The following is a 21,463-nucleotide window of genomic DNA, read 5'->3' as shown; positions in this document are numbered from 1 at the left end:
CCAAGCTGGCTGAGAGAGCGCACTGCGCTACCGCCCACACACACACACACACACACGCACAAACACACAAACGTGCACACACACACACACACACACACACACACACACACACACACACACACACGCTGTTTCAGCACTTTGTTTAAATCTGCAGGGAGTCGGTGGGCCCAGCAGGAAGTTCCAAACATTTAAATAAAATGGCTTTGTTTGGTGTTTTCTCCCTCACACCAAGCCATAGAGACATGGTGGGGATGAGCTACACAAACGTCGTGGTGTTCTATGGGTCTGGATGGGAATATTCTGCTGCAAATATCGACAGTAACGCCAGAAGTCCGCCAAGAAAAGCAATAAAGGAATACTCAGATTTTTTGGGGGAAATTAGGTTATTTTCTGCTTCCCCCTGAAGCAACTGAAGCACCGTACAATTATTTCCTCAATCAGCCCGGCGCACGACTCGACAGAGTTAGCTTTGGACGGAGTTAGCAAAAATCAATGGAAGCAGCTGAGATGTACTAGCTCTGATGGTGACTCACACCATTCCAGCAAATAAAGATGTTTTGCGATTTCACAAATCTCTTTGTGAACAGTGAATCTGTGTCCTTGTTCAACCCTCCTCTCGGTGTTGAGTGACGTCAAACCTTAAAATGTTACAATCAATATATCGTATTTTGGTTGATTATAGATTTATAGATTCACTTTTCACAGAGAGATGACAAAATAGCTTTACCTTGGAGAAGCTGTGTCATGGTGTGTCATGGTGTGTTTGACCATCACTTCTCTGATGGAGCTAGTCCATCTCACCTGTTACCATTGATTTTTCGCTAGCTCTGTCAAACGCTAACTCTGTCAAACGCTAGGCTGGGCTGATTGAGAGCAAAACAAAAACAGGTCTAGTGCTTCTTGTCGCCTCAGTGTAAGAGGAGAAAAACCTTACTTCCAATAAGCTCTGGAGTACCCCTCTGAGAATGAGCCGTGGAAGTGAAGGATTGTGGGAGGTGGCGGTGGCGGAAGTGAAAGATTGTGGGCGGCGGTGATGAAGGCTTGTGGGAGGCGGCTATCTGCTGGGCTCCTACCTGCTGGGTCTTGCTGTTGGAGTAGAAGTAGGCCAGGCGGTACAGGCTCTTGTAGTGCTGCGGGAAGCGGCCCAAGCAGAGGAAGAGGGCGCGCACGCACAGCTCCACCAGCAGGCGGCGCTGCTCCTCCGGCTCGGCCGGCAGGGCCTTGGGGACCTCCACCGCCTCCGGGGGCGGGGGGTCCGGCTTCTTCTTGCTCTCGCTGGCCGGGGTCTGGGGGGCGGCCGGCTGGGGGAGCGCCGGCTTGGGAGGGGTGACGGCGACGGTCGCGGCGGGAGGCTGGGAGTGAGGCTGGGGGTGAGGACAGGACTCTGTGTGGGGGGGGGCGGAGGCTGGGGGTCCTGGGGCTCCGGGTGGACCTGGGGGTCCGGGGGCTCCGGGGGCTCCGGGGGCGTCGGCAGCAGGTGGGGGGCCGGACAGGGGGTCCGCCGCACCCTGGGCGATGGGGTTCTCCTGCAGGACCCCTGGAGGTCCTTCCAACGGGCCCTTCTCTCCGTGGGGGGCTGATGGGGAAAACGGGTTTGAGATTCAGGCCCTTAAAATACATCATGAAAAAAGTAACATTTATTTACATTCATATTCAGTTTATAGTCATTTTTCACCCATAATTGTAACTGTATTTTCCTCCAGAAGCACATGGATTGGAGAATTAAACACCATAAAATGCCACTGAATAACAGCCACGAATTAACCTCTTCAAGTTATACAGAAGCAAATAGTTATCGTAAATAAAACGTCCTTGCTAAATGTCGATCAAACTGGAAATAAAACCAGAAGGTACATTTCCGTTTGGCTCGCTCCAGTCAAGCATGTCCTTGTTATGGTTAGAAAGGCCCAGAAAAACATTCCACATCAGAATGAGTAGGCGTGACACTTTGCGGAAAATGACGCAATGTGTTTTTTGTGGGTGTGCCAATTACCATCTCAGAAAGAGCTTTGACATTTTGAACCCATTAACAAAATAAACAACTGTGGGAAACACAGAGCCAGACGCAAACAGGTTGGTTGAGAAGCCCGGTAGGCCTTCAACTAAAGCACAGCATGGTGGGCCCCCAAGCCCAGGGGCCCCCAGGCGGTCGTACCGGGGTCCTCCGCTGTGGCCCTCGTCTCCTTCATGGGCGTGTTGTTCTCCGAGGAGGAGGAGCTGACCTTCCCAGAGGTCATCTTCAGGCTGCTGTCCTGGGAGCTGGCGGGGTCAGTGAAGGCATCCTGGGTGGAGTTGGAGTCAGACAGCACCAACACCAGCTCACTGTCGTCATGGCTGCGCTCTGCCGGAGGTAAGGGGGGGGGGGGGACACGACAGCAGACAAAACAATGAAAGTCACGTGGTCTGATGCTACATACTAAAGGACTGTTGGAATATGAATGCTAAGGTATCACCTTCAGCCTCGGGTTATTGAGACTGGAGTCAAAAACGAACAAACTGATTTTTGGGTTTTAGCGTAACAGTGCTTTCAGCAGCTTAGTTCGATTAGATTAGCAAAATGAAATCTCTATCCTTCCAACCACATAAAAGGAGACGCATAAGTTTAGTGAAACGCTGTGCAGGCCATTTGTTTAGAGGCGATTAATAGGCGTGTGCTTATTTTTATTTTTTTAATGAAAGAGCGAACATTATTAGTGCTGCATCAAGAATAGAAACACAAGGCATCCTTCGTCACACGACTAATCCTAAGACTCCAGTCCTCTAATGAAGCAAAGGTGTTTTTTTGCAAGGGACGCCAAACATAAATGCCAGCATTCCTCCTAATTGCCACATTGTGTAGCTTCTGTGAGAAAAGCCCCTGGCTGGGGAGTTTACATAACAGAATTAGCAGGAGGTGCAAAACCCATTTACCATCTCGAAGGAGAACGCACTCCAGGAACCTTTTCCCTGGTATTGCGTAGTAATTAGCTAATACCTACGAGTTTAAACGAGTGAGGAGAAAATGGGTTGTGAACGCGTGTGAATGTGTACACAGGTAAATATACAGTCGGAACCGTTATGTCCCCAACAGAGCTTTTTTTTCTTTTCCTTTTCTAAAAATCATAACGGATTTCGTTCTACTATTATTATTATTCATAAGCAAAAACAACAGACACTGATTATAGTCTGGTGGGTATCAGCAGAAGTACCATTCAGTGAAGCCAGCCACATTGAAGATCTGGGCAGGCAGTAATCATGGTCAGAGGAGGCTGTAGGAGATATTTTAAAATGGAATCAAGGGGTGGGGGGGCGGGGTAAAGCCCTCTCATCGGAGTGGACATCACTTCCCTTTCGAAACGACTCCCGTCCCCAGACTCTGATCCAGACTCAAACCAGGCCCGTGTGTCAAACCAGGTGCACACTTAAGGCTCTCAGTGGCCTCGGGGAAGGGGGGAATTTGCATTTAATTTCACACCCAAACAACTCCTCACTGCCATTAGTCACGGCAGACAGTTCAGCAGAGATAATAAGCGTGTTCTGATGCCCCGACAACTGGATTGATATTTCAGAAATCAAACAAAGGGATACTCCGTCTTTGTGGGATGTTATTTTCTCGTTGATGTGTAAAATGGGGACTACAGAGTAAAAAAAGAAAGCGATTAAAGAATGGTATCTATTTGATGTTTGAGGTACTACGGTCTACATTTAAGCAGCAGTTCGGCCCATTTCCATCTATATGAACATTAACATCTCATTGCTGATCCAACAGATGTATAGAACTAGGCCTATTGTCAATCATCTAATCTAAAATTATTATTTTTATATTTCCTTGGATTTACGTGCATCATTTGTATTATTTTTCAAATCCAACTGTGGTGGTTTTGGTTTTGAGTCTGAATCAGGCCTCACATCCAATAGGCTAAACCAACCAGGGTTTAGGACCCAGGAGGGTTCGTAGCCCAGTCATGGTTGTACATTCTCACAGTTACATGTGTCACCGCTCAGACACATCCTTCCTGACAAGGCACCTTTCACATGAAACACATTATTAGAAACACAAAAACCCTGGATCGTTAACACCGCACCAACACCAAAGTCAAAGCCTTCCAGCCCGTTTGGGTGAACACCAAAAACCCAGAGAAGTGAACGCCACACCTTTCAGTGAACCGTGAGTCAATATGGTCTCACACTGAGCAACCATCACCTCATCATATCCACATGCATATGCATCAATATCAATATACATATAAACACGGCAAAGCAGGTGGTAGAAGCAAGCAGGCAGAGAGGTAGCAGGCAGGCAGGTAGGCAGGTAGGTAGGAAGGAATCTGAAAAGGGTGAGAAAAACTGGCCACATGGGACAACATGGCTGCAGAATCCACACAATTTGCATTCAATCTTCATCATGATTTGGGGAAAAAGGGTGGATTGAAATGATGAGATCACGAGGTAGGGAATTTCACCGTCCTATTTTCACTTGCTTGGAAAAATTGAACTCATTCATTTTTCATCACCAGGATTAATTAATTAAGGGCACTGGGGGACTGCAATTAACCACGTCTTATCATATTGATGTTTTACTTTCTACTTTAAAATTGACATAGAGAATAAAGAAAATCCCACCATAATAAAGACCATGTGTCTATACAATCGTCTGTAGATTTAATGTAAAAAGAAACCATTCACTGATTGCTGTGGGTTTCATGGTCAAGCTTTTGCGCAATGAAAACATTGCTTAAATAAGTTAACAAACCTAAATAAGTTATAGAGCAGAACGCTTTTCCCCGTAGAGCCCGTAGCCGCGCTGCAATATGTTTAGTATAAATAAATACCAAGTCAACTAAATCAGTACACACTCGTAGGAGTGGAAGGGGAGGAGAATAATCGGAATTGGATGAATAAGGGAGAACAAAACCGGGACTACATAAATAAATAATTCAGTAGCCATATTGCCCACTTCACCAAATAACAATCACCCAGTGTGTGCATTTAGAGGTGGGGGATGGAGGGAGAGGTGGGGGTGGGGGTGGGGGGGGGGTGTGTGGCAGGGATCATCATCATCATCCTTATCATTATCATTATCATAATAATAATCATTACTGGGGCCCTCAGCCCATAGAGTACAGCGTTGCAGCCTCAAGGGCTCACCCCCAAGGGCCCGTCCACAGGCACCCAGGGGCCTGCATCCAGGGGCCGGTTTCCACGGGCCGAGGGGCCTGCACCGAGGGGCCTGCGCCCAGGGGCCTGCACCGAGGGGCCTGCACCCAGGGGCCTGCACCCAGGGGCCTGCACCCAGGGGCCTGCACCCAGGGGCCTGCACCCAGGGGCCTGCACCGAGGGGCCTGCACCGAGGGGCCTGCACCCAGGGGCCTGCGCCCAGGGGCCTGCACCCAGGGGCCTGCACCCCAGTGTCTAAGTCTGCGACTGTACCATCAGCCTGCTGCTGCCGCCGCCGCCGCCGCCGCTCCTCCTCCTGCTGCTCCTCCTCCTCCTCCTGCTGCTGCTGCTGCTGCTGCCGCTCCTCCACCCCCTGCTGCTGCCGCCGGACACTCTTACGCTTGGCGTAATCGTGGTCCACCGGTGTGGCCGTGTAAGGCGGTGATGTCAGACCTGGGATGGCGACGTGCGAGGGTACGGGCGCGCCCGGGCCGCCGGCAGGGGCCCCGCCGCCCATCGTCGACGAGCAGCGCGAGTCCTCGTCCATGACGGAGAGGGGCTTCTCCCTGAGGAGGTGGACCACACACACACACACACACATTAGTGAGAGGGAGTGAGGGAGGGGACCCTGCATAAACAGCATTTTTTTTGGGGGTTTTGAGATTTCAAGAAGCTATGATTGGTGGATGCTCCGGTTGCCGTGCGCCAGCTCACTTCTCATTGGTCCTGGGCATGCTGGGCATGCTCTTCTCCTCGCCCCTGGCAAAGGGCCCCATGGCCCCCTCCACCAGCACGCTGAAGAACAGCTGGTGGTCCAGGTCGGCGGCGCCAGCCTCCAGCAGCTTCAGGATGGTGGCGCTCATACGGAAGTACAACTGGACGAGGGACATCGGTGGAGACAGGGGAGACAGGAGAGAGAGGGAGAAAGACACACATTGGGGATGAGAAAAGAGAGAACGAAAGCGAAAGACGGAGAGAGAGAGAAAGATAAACACAAAGACAAAGAGAGACAGAGGGAAAGATGAAGAGAGATAAAGTCGAAGAGATAAGAGTTTAAAGAGAAACCAAAAGAAAGAAAGATGAAAACAAAGTGAAAAAGATGAATACAAAGAGAAAGAGAGATAAAAGACAAAGAGAGAGAGAGACAGAGACAGAGAGAGAGACAGAGAAAGAGAGCGAGAGCGAGGGCGTACCTCCAGGGCTTCCATGGCGAGGTCAGGGGGGTTGTGGTAGTGGATTTTGCGCGGGTACCTGGCCGCCTCCTCGTGTAAATAGTGCGCTGCCTGAAGATTCAAATGAAATCATCATCATTAATACGTTACCATCATCCTCGTCTTTATAACCCCCTCCCAGACAGAGAAGACCTCAGGCGTCCGTCGTGTGCAGGCTCTCCCTCCTCCTAATTATTCTTCGCACCGGGGCTGATTCGTGACTAACACCGCATATTGTTTGGTAACAAGGAGCAGCCACGGGGGGGGTGAGTCGGAGGTCAGACCTCAGTGCTTTCCTTTGGAGGTGGGTTATCCAACCGGTGGCAGAGGAAAAACATGATGCATATATAGATCCTGATCCTACCCACCGACGCATGGCAGCAGTGATCCAAAATGTAATCTATGAGACTCAGTTGACCGAGCACATTGTTGGGCTGTTCTTGTGCTGATGAAAAGGCCCATAAGGTCAAAGCTTGCGTCACTCTACCAAAAGTTGCATTCAAGTTTTTTTTTCCCGGAGACACAATGACGGACTAACTTCGTCCATCGTTGCGTCTCCGAAACAGTGGGGAAACTTTTTTGAGAAGCGAATGCAAAAGCAACTGCCTACTTTACAAAGAACAACCGTTACACACACGCAGTTTAATGTGAGCCATGCTGAGATCTAGACCTTCTTGTAGAGCTGCAGGTACTCTTTGGGGGGCTGTTTGCGTTTCTCCGCCATCTTGCCCAGCATGTAGTGGATGAGCCACTCCTCCTCGTCGCTGTCCCCGTCGCAGCGAGACGCCCCCTGGAAACACTGGAAGGCCGTGGCCAGCATGGAGTCCCTCCGCTCCTCCATCTGCACAAACGCACGCACACACACGCACACACGCACACACACACACAGGAAGTGAGCCATCAAACTCTGAGCATCAAATCAATCCGTTGCTACCAGACAGCCTTCCTCAGACGAGGTGCAACCCGAAGCGACAAGCGTGACAACATGACATATGTTCAGCGGACCGGACACCAAACGTACACGACACTGGAGCCATCCAACCACATGTCCCACTGAATCCCCTCGCATTTCTCCTCCTACCAAGACGATCAACCAACGAGGACATTTTTGCCCTCAATAGGTCTTAATCACAACAATTGGGTGGACAATAAGACGATCAAATAGAAGACGGCACCCACTGCTCTCCTGCCCATCCCTGGAAGGAGGGATCCCCCACTCTGAAGGAGGGGTCCCCCACTCTGAAGGAGGGACCCCCCACTCTTTCTTGCCCTTTTGGGGGCTAGGGTCAGGGGGGTGTCATAAATATTTGGCCTGTTAAGCCCTTTGAGACTGTAATGGTGATAAAGGGCTATACAAATAAAATAAAATTGAATTGGATTGATTGACAACGCCACACCAAAACGGATTCCATGATTGCAACGACCAAAAGCAAAAACAACAAAACAAAAATGACAAAATCTGATCATCGCCGGCTTTAGTTCCGCCCGGTTCCGTCCCCGGTCCCGCGCCTCACCTGCGTCACCACCTCCTGGGGCAGCTCGGTGCGCCACTGCTTGAGCTGGCGCGAGGCGAAGGAGTGCAGGGCGTAGGAGATGGTGCCGTACTCGATCCACAGAGACAGGTTGGACACGTCGATCTCCAGGGCCCGCCGGAAGCAGCCCAGCACCGCCTGCGAGTGCTTCCACACCGGCCCGTCGCTCTTCAGCTCGTTGGAGTTCAGCTTCTCCTGGATGCGGCTGGCCCGCGCCAGGGCCATGCCCGCCCACGAGTCGAACCTGCGCCGGGGCCAAAAGGAAACGCATGGGTGGTTAGTGGGAGGGCTTTGCTGCGTCGGCAGTGGAGTTCAGACTCCGCTGCCTCAGGCTGACCTAGTTATAGAGGTTCATGAGTCGCGTTTGATGGTCGTGTTTAAAAAAGAATGTATGATATTTAACTGTTGCATCATTAAATTTAATGATGGATTATATTTCATTAGTTATGAATAAAATATGCTGTTGGATTGTCATATATTTTTTAAGTGAATGCTTTGAGACTCCTGAAACTGTGTGTTGTTATGGTTCATTTTTATATGAATTCAGGACAAAGTAATAGTGGAGGCAGAGCAACAAATGAAAAACATTTACCATCCATCGATTTCAGACTTCAGTGTGGTTTAACTCACAGACTTGTAATCTCTGAGTTTTCCATTTGCTTATCTTTGGCGTAAACTTTGGCGATAAGCGGCCATTTTCACTATCTTTTCGGATAGTGACTTACACATATTTAGGTGAAATGTTCGAGATCGCCACTTTAACTGACGTTGTACAAAAAGAACACAAGGATTAAGACGAAGAAGAAGAGGATGAACCCCTGCCCACCTGTCGGGGCACACGCAGATGTCGTGCATGTAGAACTTGATGGCCTTGGACTGCTCCTTGTTCTTGAAGTGGTAGTCGGCCAGCAGATAGAAGATCTCGTTGACGATTGGAGGAGCCGGGGCCCCGCCCTCAGGAATACACGGCGCCTTGCAAATAAAACCATCCATCCAATGAAAGAATGAACGGAGCCGCAGGAGAAGAACATCAATATCGCAATTGATTAAGAACAGTCGATTCTAAGAGGAGCGAGGACCGCAAAGTGTCGCCCGTGGAGCCCCAGAGGGCCATAAACACATTAGGGGACACGAAGAGCGGTACTCGCAGAATAATCAGAGGAGGTGAATCGCACAATCAACTGGAAGTGATCCAAGCGAGGAAATACAGAAACATCGATACAGCCGCGATCGATAGGGTTTGATCTCAATTAGTTGCTCCCCAACTACAGCGTAGGAGACCGCCAAATCAGCAACTCTCACTTAGAACACCCAACCCCTAGGATTAACAAAAATGATTATTATCATGTTTTTTTAGATCGTGTTAAAAATACGATAAAAAAAATCTGTTATGAATCTGCACCCCCGACTCATTAAGCATGCAGTGAAGCTCCGCCCTCACCTTGGTGGCGGTACCCTCGATGTAGGCCGCCACCTCGTCCATGGTGAGGGTGGGCGTGTCGCTGGGCGGGGCGATGCCGGAGAAGCGCCGCAGCAGGTTGGCCAGCTCGGCCGACACCGTGCTGGTCTTGTAGCTGTCGAACTCGGGCAGCGTCTTGGGCTTGAAGTACTGGAACAGGAAGAGGGCGTTGCTCCAGAGCAGCTCCACCTGAGGGGGGAGGGGGGGGAGTGAGTGAGTGAGAGAGGCGAGTGAGACGTGAGACGGCACATTTTCCACCGTTTTGGTGGCAACCCAAATGCTGTTTTGATAAGGATTTTCAAAGCCAGTTATTCTTTATCTTCTTCACCAAATCATCGATAACTGAAGTCAGACCACATCGTTCCACGGCTGATCTTCCCATCATTGGCCGCCGTGCGTTCACTGCACTGTGACGGCAGGCTATATCGAGGGTTTAGTCCATGCTCAATTCACTCATCAACTGTGGGCTAGATATCCTTTTCTCTTAAGTGCAGTGCATCAGTATGGGGCTGACCTTAGATCATACCCTCTAAAGACACGTATAACACGGCTCCATAAACAGATTTATGTTTTTTTTTTATTGTATGTAACTTTATTTCCTTTTGCAGTTTTTATGATATGGCAGCAGCTCCGGTGTTGTGAGCAGTGTTTAGGTCTGGCTGCCCTCTAGTGGACAAATTAGTGTGTAACTATTACACACTTCAGGAAACCTTGTGGGCTTGATTAAGAAACGAGTGGGCTTCGTTTCTTAATCACTTTTTTTGGCTGGCTTAACGCGTTTTTAACCAAGCCCTCTGATTAAAACATCTGCATCACATCACTGACAGTATGTTGGAATGCAGCGACGCTTGCATAAGAAAGATTACAAAAAAGCACTACTTTAAGTTAAGTGGCTTCAGCAGTCACAGCCAAAGAACACTGTGGCAAGGCGTGTCTGATCAGGAGTGTTCTGGGCTGAGTGAGTGAGACACAACATTACGTTTTGATAACGATTTTCAAAGCCAGTTATTCCTAATCTTCTGCACCCGATCAACGATAACTAAAGTCAGACCACACCCTTCCATGGCTGATCTCTCTATCATTCGCCGCTGTGCATTCACTATACTGACGGAAAGGCTATATTGAGGGATTCAGTGTTTCCCACAGACCAGGTAGCAATGTGTGGTGCCAGTAGCGGTTCTACATTGAATTACGCCCCAGGCAAGCCCCCCTCCGTGGGGGGATTACGGGCTGACGCAGTTGTTGGCGGGGGGGGGGGGGGGGAGGGGGTTGGGGGTATGATCAATAATAGCATAGATAATGCGCAGATCATTTTCTTTCTTGTGTGCTCGTGCCGCCCCCCCCTGTAATGCCCCCCATGCCTAAAACCCCCTGCAGGGTTGGCAACTTTTGGTTTTTGGCTGCAGTGAGACTCTGTAGAATCTTATCGGGGGGGAGTTGGGTTGCGGGCGGACGGGATTGTTGATGGGGGAGGGGCGGGGAGGGTTGGTACGGGATTATGGGCTGGCGGAGTTGTTGACGGGGGGGGGGGGGTTGGGAATCAATTTGTGGCGCTCGTTGTTGAATCTGTGGCGCTGCGCCACACATTGGTCTATGTATGGGAAAACACTGGGTTTAATCCAGGCTCAATTCAGTTATCAACTGTGGGCTGGACATCATTTCCTCTTCGATCGTGACTTTTTCTCCCTTTAGTTCTCAGAAAGCAACGTATGGATCCATGTTTACAGAGATCAATGTCAATTGAATGCGTGTTCATTTAAGGTTCTTCTTGTTGTTCATTCATTACCAGTGGTCCATTTTCCTTTATGTTGCATGCAGTGGTCCACTAGTACTGCACTGCCTATACCTTCATTAAAGTGTGTCCACTGGGGGGCGTTCAAAGACTTTAAATAGAAGATCCACATTGACTGGTAGAAGTCTAATGTGCATCAAACGCAGAAGAAGCCCATGTTATGAGGGGTCATTAGTGCCAGCATTAGGCTGCTCCGCCTGTTGAAGGCTGGCTGGTGGAGGTCACTCAGTCGGGTCTAATGAAGAGACGCCCGCGGCGGCGGTGGCGGCGGCAGCTCATTCAGGATGAAGCCTGCGTGCTCGCCCAATGTGAAAGTGTGTACATGGATTTCACCCCAATTTGTTTCCGAATTAATGGACCGAGTAACTTATTTCAACAGCCATTGCATTAATCGCATCTTCAAAAAGATGCTGCTCTCCCAGCATGTGATGTGAAAATAAATATGTTGTTTCTATAAATCTATACCGTGTTACCATTATATTGACAGCATGCATATCAGCTCCATATGGGCCGTTTTGGGAGGAAGAGGTTAAACGCCTTAAAATGACCCTTAAGAATTCCAGACTTTTGAATGGTTGTAATACCTTGGCATGCGTGAGTGAGTGTGTGTGAGTGTGTGAGTGAGTACCTGTGGAGAGGAGTGGTCCTCCAGGTAGCGGGCCTTGCTCTTCTTGCTGGGGTAACCATAGAGACAGAAGAAGCACTGCTCCAGGGCCATCTCCAGCTCCTCTTTGTAGGGATGGGAGTCGTCCTTCGATGACGCAACAAGCTCCTTCTCCAAAACGCTGACCTGGATCAAACACCCACACCACAAACACTCAGTCAATGTTACTCAAGTCATACAACGGCACGTTTCATTAATTGGAATAAAAGGTAATGCCACCCAAATTGCTCTAAAAGGATCCTACTTTTTGCAGCATTTTTAATAAACAAAATAAATAAACTACTACTCCTACTACAGAAACTACAACTCCTACTCCCATCCTGTTCACATTTACATCCAAACCTAGCGGATCTCTCATTTCAAAACAGCAGCAAAAAAAACACAGGCTTAAAGTTCTTACACACTCCATTTACACCTGACCTACTATAGCCTCCATCATTCATACATTCGGGGTTCAGGTTCAGGGTTTGCACTCACAAAGAACTTGAGCAGCGCGCCGTCCGAGTTGCAGCAGCCGGAGCGGCGGCCCAGGTACTCGTGGGCCGTGCTCAGCAGCATCAGAGACGACGGCAGCATGGGCGTGTCCGACTCGTCTGGTGGAGAGAGAGCAGAGGGGGCCACCGTGTTACCATGGTGTTACCATGTCTGTCATGTTTTACCGTCAGACAGAGACAGAGACAATGAGACACAGATAGACACACATAGAGAGCGGAGGGAGCCACGTGTTACCAGTGACCACCTTCTGATGGTACCAGTGACCATCAGAAAGAGACAATGAGAGAAGTCAAAGAGACACACAGAAGAAAGACAAAGCAAACATGTTAGCAGCCTACCATCATGCAGGCAGAGACCATCAGACAGAGACAGAGACGCACACAGAGAACGGAGACACACAGAGAGAGAACAGAGGGAGACCCCATGACCATCAGACAGAGACAATGAGAGAAGAGACACAGAGAGAAAGAGGATCACAGAGAGACGGAGACAGGCAGAGACAGACACAGAGAGCTACAGAGAAGGACAGAGAGCCAGACACAGACAGAGCACCCATGACCATCAGACAATGACAGAAGAGAAGAGGAACACAGAGAGACGGAGAGATGCAGAGACAGCGACACACACACAGTCACAGAGAAGGACAGAGAGCCAGGGGGCCAGACGGACCTTCCTCGTCCCCCAGGGGGACGTGCTTCCTCAGCATGCAGTGGAAGGCGGCCTCCTCGTGCTTGATGATGCGGTGCAGGAGGATCCAGGGCAGAACCGAGGAGAAGAACGGCTCCTTGGGGTCCTCTGGGATGTTCATGCTGAGGTCGATGAGCTGCACCACCAGCAGGAACAATCAGTCATGTGGTAGCTACTCTGGTTATGTCTGGCTTTAAGAAGGAATACGATTGAATCGTGGAAGAATCATGACTCTTATCGCCTAGGATTCTGAAACATCCTGACAAATGATGTTGTGTGTGTGTGTAACTGAGTGGGTGTGTGTGTGTGACTGAGTGTGTGTGTGACTGAGTGTGTGTGTGACTGAGTGTGTGTGCGACTGAGTGTGTGTGTGACATCCTTACCTGAATGAGGTTGTTGGCGAGGCGCGCCATGCTGGAGGAGCGCGGCACGTTGGCCAGGAGTGCGGACTCCTCGGCGAAGCAGACCTCGATGGCGGCCAGCAGCTGGGTGATGACGGCCAGCCACTCCTCCCTGGCGGCCGGCGAGGTGTCGGCGGCGGCCAGCTGCTGCAGGGCCTCGCTGAGGGACAGCTCCGCACACAGCAGACACTGCTGGAAGTCCCGGCTCTTCAGCAGGGAGTCCTGCCACCCGGCGGGAGAGCAAGGGAGAGAGAGAGAGAGAGAGGGATGTCACACACTCACGTGAAACAACAGAGCTTGTGAGGGTCACGTCCCACCGGCCAGTCCCGATATCTACATTCAGCTTTTATCCAAAGCGACTTACTTACTCACGTACATTTGTCAGAAGAAAGAAAGAAGAAACAACAATGTATCGCCGTCGGTACAGTAAGGATGTTCATAGAACCAAGTGCAGTCACTAACAATTACTAGTTTAACGTGTTTAAAGTGCCAGGACGTACAACATACAATAAGTGCGTACATTAAGTGCCAGGACGTACAACATACAATAAGTGTGTACATTAAGTGCCAGGATGTACAACATACAATAAGTGCGTACATTAAGTGCCAGGACATACACCATACAATAAGTCCCAACCTTGAGCAGCAGCAGCTGCACGGGCCTCTCCGGGGCGGAGCTGAGCAGCTCCAGGGTCTTCCCCCGGCTGCCGTACTGCAGGGTGGGCTGCAGCAGGCGCACCACCGAGTCGTAGTCGCCGGACTCGAAGAGTCGCTGGATCTCCTCCAGAGACTGACAGCGCTCCAGAGACTTCAGCCGCTTCTCGATCTGACCACAAGGCAGGAGGAGGAGGAGGAGGAGGAGGAGGAGGTGAGACAGAGGCCATGATGAGAGTCCGATCTTGTCTACATCATCAAATGGTAAATGGACTGCATTGATACAGAGCATTTGTAACCAGTGGCCACTCAATGCGCTGTACAATATTGCCTAACATTCACCCATTCATGCACACTTTCACACACCGACGGCGGAGTCCACCATGCAAGGCGACAAAAAGCTGGTCGGGAGCAGTTAGGGTGAGGTGTCTCGCTCAGGGACACCTTGACACTTGCTCTTCCTCCTGAGCCATATGCCACCCCGTCATCAAGATTAGTATTAAGTCCATAAAATGTATTTAGTGTCTTAAATATGCCAAGACTGTAACGACGTAGATTAAAGTTACAAACTGTTTTAAGGGGTGCAATTAAAAACTTCTGCAGTCTTTTTTTTTTTTTTTACGACACCCACCTCCTCCACAGAGATGACTGCGTCGGAGCGCAGGTTGGGCAGGGTGATGGTGTAGTGCGCAGGGTGATGGTGTAGTGCGTCCCCTCGGGGCTCTTGGCTTTGCCCTGCAGCAGACCCGTACACACGTCGTAGCTCTCCAGGCCCTGCTCCATGTCCCCCTGCAGGGTCACAACTCGTTTAGATACCGATACCGGTGTCGCCATGTACCTCTGATACAGCTTAAAATGCAGTAACGGCGAGTATGCAAGTCTATCTCCGATCCGATGAATATGAACATGAACATGAATATGAATATGAATATGAACATCACATGAATAGCTCATTTACTACACAGGCAGAGAGCATCACACACACTACGGTGTTATGCTGCGTTCGTTAACGGTCAGAGGTGGAAAGTCGGAACGGGAAACGCAAATCTCCGACCTGTGTGCGTTCGAGCTACCATGTCAGGAAAAACATGGAAGCATGGACGCTTCACTACGAGAATACGAATGTATCATTATAATGATGGATTATAAATGTAAATCCCCCTTGCCCCAAACAAACAGGATCGCTTACCTGAAGGGCCAGGAAGCGCGCTTTAAGCCAGTGGACGCGCACCATGGCGTCAAACCAGGCGTCGCCAAACAAATCCATCTGTGAGGCGCCCAGGGCGAGCACAAACAGATCCTTCTGGAAGTGCGGACCGGGGAACTCTGCGTCTCCCGGCTCGCCGCTCGGCCCTGTGCCGTTCCACCGTGGAGACACTGAGCGGGACGCGCAGAGGGAAGACTTTATTACAAAAACAACCACAACAACAGTAGTTTTCCACTTTCCGAAATGGTGATTTTCCAGAGTCAACGCGACCCAACATACCGGTCTTCCCTTTGCTGTGGGACCATTGCTCCAGTTGTAGTTCCATGCCAGCTAAGCTCATCTCCAACATTTCCTGCATACAGACATTCGGAAAAAAATCACTGATAATTATTATTATCATTATTATTATTATTATTAAAAATGAATAGGAGGTACATTTCTGGGAAAGGAAGAATCACACACTGCAAAAAAATAATTGAGACACCAAAGATATTAATTTACTTAAACTTTTTGTTACAGCCTTGACAACACTGACGAGATGAGAGACGACACTGCGGCATACTGCAGCTTACCCATAAAACCTGCATGAACCACCGCCAACTTCTGGCCTCCTTCTTTCAATACCAAACGTTAAAAAGAAATCAGCGGAAAACCGAGCGTTCTCCTATCCAGCTCCCTGTCTGTGGAATAGTCTGCCGCCTGTAATCAGGGAAGCTGCCTCTGCTGAGGAATTCAAGTCCAAACTTTAAAAACTTCCTCTACACTTTAGATTAGCTCCTATGGGTCCACCGGCCAGAACCTCATACTCAGGAAAAGGCTTGCCTATATTATTTGATTAATGTTTGTGGATACCACGCAATTACAGCACCTATTGCACTGCTTACCATCCCTGTAAGGTAAGCGTTTTCTCTTGCCCTTTTGGGGGCTATGGTTAAGGGGGTGTCATCAATATTCGGCCTGTAATGCCACGTAAGACTGATTCAAGGGGCCCACACACGGTTGTGTCTCATCTGACCCGGCAGAAAAGTTGCATTTGAACACACTGCGAATACTACTGCTAACTAGCTGAACCCAGCTGAACACACCAAACCGATTTGTTTCCAAACTCATCCGAGTCTCCCCAAACGTTTCAGATGGCCAACGATTGGGCCAGTGTGTTCCACGCTTAAGGGCTACACAAAGGAAATCCACTTGACATTCCCATTAATCCCAAGTAACACAAGCGCTTCATACCCGGATGTGCTGGTTGCTGCAGTCCCGGAGCAGCGGGTTGGGCAGCCCCCCGCTGTGCCTCCTCCAGGTGTGGTGGACCTCCAGCACCACGGCGGCCAGCCCGCGGGGCCAGGCCTCCAGGTACTTCTGCCCCACCGCCTTCAGGTAGCGCAGCATCAGGTCCAGCACCCCCCCGTTGCTCATGCTGGCGAGGAGGAACTTGTGGACATCCTCTTGCTCTGGATGGGACCAGAGTCATGTTTAATGGATTAGAAGGGACGGAATTAGGGTTACAGATGTTCCGATACCACGTTTTCCTTCCCGATACCTGAATTTGAGTATCGGCCGATACCGAGGCTATACCGATACAGCATCTAGCGTTGTAACTACTAATAGCACTTGTTCTTATTGAAGGGTTCTCTTACGATGACAGCAGTGTACAATCGGTTCACTTACTGTCCACAAATTTTTTTTTTTTCAGAACTAGATCATTTACATTTATAAATTGATCATTATAATAAAACATTTGAATTCTTCTAGTTAGACTTGGTAGCTCGAACGCAGATATTTCTGAGAGGACACGTTTCCCATTCCAACTCTTCACCTCTGACCATAAAAGAATGCAGTGCAATGCAACGTGTTTGTGATGTCCTTTGTAGTAAATGAGCTAGATCGGATCGTCGCATAGACTTGCGTACTCGCTGATAACCGATACTGCATTTCAAATTAAATAAAAACAATTTGGAAATGCATCCTTGCTGCTGTTGACCGACCGCATACCGGATTCCATGTACTCGATGAGATCCGCCGTTGACAGGCCGTTGCCGTGGAGAAGCTGGGCGTCGGCCTGCGCGTCGCTCTGGGTCTCCGTGTTGCTCAGGCTCTCGTCGTCGTCCTCGGGGTCGAACTTGCGGAGTCTGGGGGATGGACCAGAGAGGCCGTGGTGGTGAGGACCAGACACGTAGCTAGGGCTGGGCATCGCCACTGCTTCTCCAAAACGATTCCGATTCACATAGTCCGGAATTGATTTAATCTTCGATTCGAATTGATTTGATTCAATATCAATATCAATTTGGTTAGGGATGTTTCAGTTGCAATACCAATTTTGCTTGGCTATGAAATCGATTCTTATGTAACTAATGCTGTAAATTGTAATGCCCCAACCTGGGGCATTAATAAAAATATTGATGTTCCATCGATATATCAGAAAGTTCAACGGAAGATCAATTTTAATCAGGAAATAGATTATTTGAGCCCAGCCCTACACATAACTCCGCGACCGGGCCCCTACCTGGAGGGCAGGTACTTGAAGAGCAGCTCCTGGAAGTCGATCTTCTCCTCCTTCTTGCACTTGGTGTTGCGGACGCGCGCCGAGCGCCGCTTGGCCGTCTCGCCGTTGTCCTCGATGGTGCGCTTCCTCTTGGGCGCTTTCTTGGCCTTGTCCGCCAGGGAGGGCTCCATGGCTGTGGTTGTCAGCATACAGCATGTGGTGGTTTGAAGGACGCATGGTACATCCTTGCACTTAAAAATAGTACTTGTGTTGCATCTTATCCTAGCTATCTTTGTTGTTTACGGGAAAATGGGTTAACCGAGCAATTGTTAGACAACTTGGTTCTATGAACATCCTTGCTGTACCGACAGACATATATTGTTTCTCTTTCTTCTGACAAATGTACTTATCATAAGCTTTGGATAAAAGCGTCTGCTTAATGCGCTGAATGTAAATGTAGTCCTGTATGTCAGTAAGCATTTGTATGCATCTGCAGTGTGAGTTTAATACAAATACCAACCTGGAGGGGTGGTGGCCACGGCGGCGGTGGTGGTGACCTCCACAGTGGCGTGGCTTGGGGTCGGCTCCGGTACAGAGCAGGGCGGTACCGCTGCCAGGGCAGACGGGGCCGGAGGGGCAAGCACCGGCGAGGCCAGGGCCGGCTGGGGCGCGGTGGGGGTCTCCGGGAGGGCGACGGGGGGCAGGGAGGAGCTGGGGCTGCTGGGCACGGTGCTCTGGCCGGGGGCCACGGGGCTGCTGGGCCGGGGCCGCTTCTGGAGGCAGTCGGGGTCGCGGTACTCCGACAGGTCGACCCTGCGACCGAGGCTGGGCTGCGGCGGCTCGCAGGTGGTCTGGTGTCGGTACATCGCAAGCAAGCACTCGCCCAGATTCTTCCACCTGAAAACAGATCAACAATGTATTCGAAACTGGACAATCTGGCAATGACACTAGAGGGCTGTTGGGTTCATATGGAGGGGGACTCACGAGAAGCAGTTTATAGGCTGGATGAGGAGCAAGTCAGGCTTCGGCTCCTGGTACGACAGAGCCTGTCTACGCTTCCGTAGCTCCAGCGCCTCCTGCACCAGAGAGAGGCTCTCCTCCTCTTCCACCGACACGTAGTGGACAGACATGTCGCTACACACAAACAAGGTCCAGACAACAGTAAGCTCAATAGAAATATTGTATTTTGAAAGAAGAAGAGGAACATTAAAAAGAAAAACATTGCATGCTTGTCACCATTTGGTGAACATCTGCATGGTGTCCCTCTTCAGACAGGGCTGCTCCTCAAAGATCTTCTCCTTCAGCACCAAGCCTTTAGTGTAGCAGTGATCCTTCTCCAGCGCTTTGGAGATGAAATACAGACAATCTGCAACCATACAGACACACATACAAACATGGAAACAGAAAACATTGGCATTTGGGTTGGGATACATTTGTACACTTTAAACAAGAAAAGGTTATTTAGTTAAAAGTAAAGGAATGGCTGCATATGGAGTTATAGTATTGTCAAAATGTAACCTTACTTTTCTTTGATTGAACGATTACAGTTGCATTGTGTAACATTGCTATTGACTGGCTCGTAGCTTAAATGAACTGGACATACAGTATGTGTAGTCAATGCGGAACAAGTGTCATCAATAACGTTATCAATAAAACCCCAATACACTGTCACACAGCGTCCTTGATTTTTTTTCCAACATTTTCCCGTTAAAAGACGCGTGGGTTCAACCAGACTCACAGGTGTAGTCGCTGAGCGTGTACAGGATGGTGATGAGGTTGTCCAGGCAGGGCCAGTGGTCAGGGTTGCAGTGAAGGCCCTCCTCGAAGGCATGGCGCGCCAGGGGGATTCGCACCAGCTGCACGGCCACCTGCCCGATCTTGTACCACATGTTGACGTCGGTGGAGTCCAGCATCACCGCCTGGAAGAGGGCAGCGAAAGCCAGAGAGACGGGGATTACTCTCAACCCCGGGAGTTTTGTTTGACCAGACTGATAAAGGTTGTATTTAAATATAAATATATATATTATACCTCCAGGTAAAACTCCATAGCCGTCTCCAGATCGTCCCGCAAAGCAGTCAAGCTGGCCAGGTTTTTGAAGGTGGAGTACTTCAGCATCAACCCAGGATGCTTGGTCCCAACCCGCTGGTCCTCCGAGGGCTTGGCCTGAAATATTCACAGTTAACGGTTTCATATTAAACTAAGATAACCTTGAACTAAACTTAGCAGAGGCACACAATGAAGAGAGAATGATCTATGACGGCACTTTGCTCCTGCAGACGCTAGGGACAGTCTCATACATCTATTTTTATTTCCTATTATCAGAAGTGCACCAGAACAGGAAGTAATAATACCTCTTTAAGTAACGGCGTCTTGAGGAGCTCATGGTAGGCTTTGGCAGACTCGTCAAACTTGTCGTGCTTCTGAAGATCTAAAGCTTTGTGGTACAAAGCAAAAGCCTCGGCTTCCTGCAGAGAACGTAACAAAAAGAGATTCACTTGGGTTTCATGGAAGTCGTATTTAGCACCAAAGTAATTGACTGAGTGGCACAAACTCTCTCAGTTTATACCTGTGCCTCCTTCGTTTGACTCTTGCGACTTCTCTGGGGGTCTTGTGACTCATCAGCAGCTGTTGAGGCTGCATTTAATGCTGCTATTCGAATCTGGAAAACGGATGGGGTGGGGGGGAATGACAGATAAGCACATAAAGGAGCATTTTGTAGGTTTGCCATTGCGGAATTGCTGAATGCTTAAAATCAAGCAGAATAGCTGAGTAAATGATCTTACCATTTTGTATCAGTGACAATGAGCTTCCAACTCTAACTGCAGTGGCTTTTCATTCATGCTGAAGAAACATAGGAGACAATGAATGAATGAATGAATATTTTGGAGTAGGGCGTGGCAGTGTTGCAACATGGAAACAGCAGCGTTGATCAACACCAGTCAGCCAGAAAATAAAAGGTGAACAGCAGACCCAGCGTCAGTTTCGCCGACTCTGGACTCTTTGGCTGTCACTGTCTTTCCTCCGTGTCCTCCTTATGCTCCGCTTTTGGATTGTATTCAGGGAAGTGTCAGTGTGCCACATAACGCTGGTTACATCCCAGTGCTGACATGATCTTGAATAGCGCCAAAACGATGACACTTTTAAGTTATTGACTATGCATTAGGGACGATCACACATACAATTGCAGCTGCAGACCCCTGCAGCATAGGTTGTTATATAGTCCTATAGTTGCATGGTTGTGTGGGAGCAGCCGCTATGATCCCTGCAGAATCTCAGCAAAGATAGGCTTGACCACTTGGCCATTAACAATGTAATACTTCGACTTAATCTCTGATAGCCCGGTTAGCGATCTAGGCCGACACAGCTAACGTTAGCCTCCCCCGGTGAGCGGTGAGCATCCCCGCTGAGCCTGAAGGTCTTACCTGTCACCTCCACGGTCGCTGCATGGGCTCAGTGCGACTCTGATTGTGGAGCAAACTGCGGATACCGACGTGATAATACGGCGGAATGGGCCCAAATGAAAGGTGTAAACTTTACCGAGCCATCCTTTGTTGTTGTGAGCGTTAGTATTCTACGTCACAGCATCACAGCCGCAGCGTGTCCGCTTGGCCACGCCTTGGTTTAGCAACCCGTCGTCCTATTGGTTGATCGTGTCGCGACCGCTTTTTTTTGTCCAATGAGGCAGTGTGATGTTTTGGGGGCGGGGAAACTACACACCTTGCACCCAGCATTGGAACCATCC

The 21,463-nt window shown here is 49.6% G+C and overlaps 1 protein-coding gene across 1 annotated transcript in view; it reads right to left on the bottom strand.

The window, feature by feature from the left end:
- cabin1 (calcineurin binding protein 1) overlaps positions 1-21,278 on the bottom strand; it is a 40,891-nt gene extending 19,613 nt beyond the window's left edge. Inside the window, 31 exon segments of the mRNA XM_084468894.1 lie at positions 1,074-1,576; positions 2,156-2,341; positions 3,189-3,248; positions 5,410-5,702; positions 5,851-6,011; positions 6,330-6,419; positions 7,018-7,188; positions 7,862-8,123; positions 8,706-8,851; positions 9,321-9,527; positions 11,759-11,920; positions 12,272-12,387; positions 12,959-13,112; positions 13,360-13,599; positions 14,015-14,203; positions 14,663-14,718; positions 14,721-14,820; positions 15,221-15,408; positions 15,518-15,590; positions 16,472-16,689; positions 17,231-17,367; positions 17,742-17,913; positions 18,241-18,617; positions 18,705-18,854; positions 18,957-19,086; positions 19,459-19,639; positions 19,750-19,884; positions 20,073-20,186; positions 20,288-20,380; positions 20,505-20,562; positions 21,144-21,278. Coding sequence (XP_084325020.1) covers positions 1,074-1,576; positions 2,156-2,341; positions 3,189-3,248; positions 5,410-5,702; positions 5,851-6,011; positions 6,330-6,419; positions 7,018-7,188; positions 7,862-8,123; positions 8,706-8,851; positions 9,321-9,527; positions 11,759-11,920; positions 12,272-12,387; positions 12,959-13,112; positions 13,360-13,599; positions 14,015-14,203; positions 14,663-14,718; positions 14,721-14,820; positions 15,221-15,408; positions 15,518-15,590; positions 16,472-16,689; positions 17,231-17,367; positions 17,742-17,913; positions 18,241-18,617; positions 18,705-18,854; positions 18,957-19,086; positions 19,459-19,639; positions 19,750-19,884; positions 20,073-20,186; positions 20,288-20,380; positions 20,505-20,507 — 5,067 coding nt within the window. The 5' untranslated portion in view covers positions 20,508-20,562; positions 21,144-21,278.
- Positions 21,279-21,463: the final 185 nt, after the last annotated feature.

The sequence above is a fragment of the Micromesistius poutassou genome (genome assembly GCF_964030765.1).
Source record: "Micromesistius poutassou genome assembly, chromosome: 5".
Lineage (NCBI taxonomy): Eukaryota > Metazoa > Chordata > Actinopteri > Gadiformes > Gadidae > Micromesistius > Micromesistius poutassou.
This window is presented reverse-complemented; position numbering and strand designations above follow the sequence as displayed.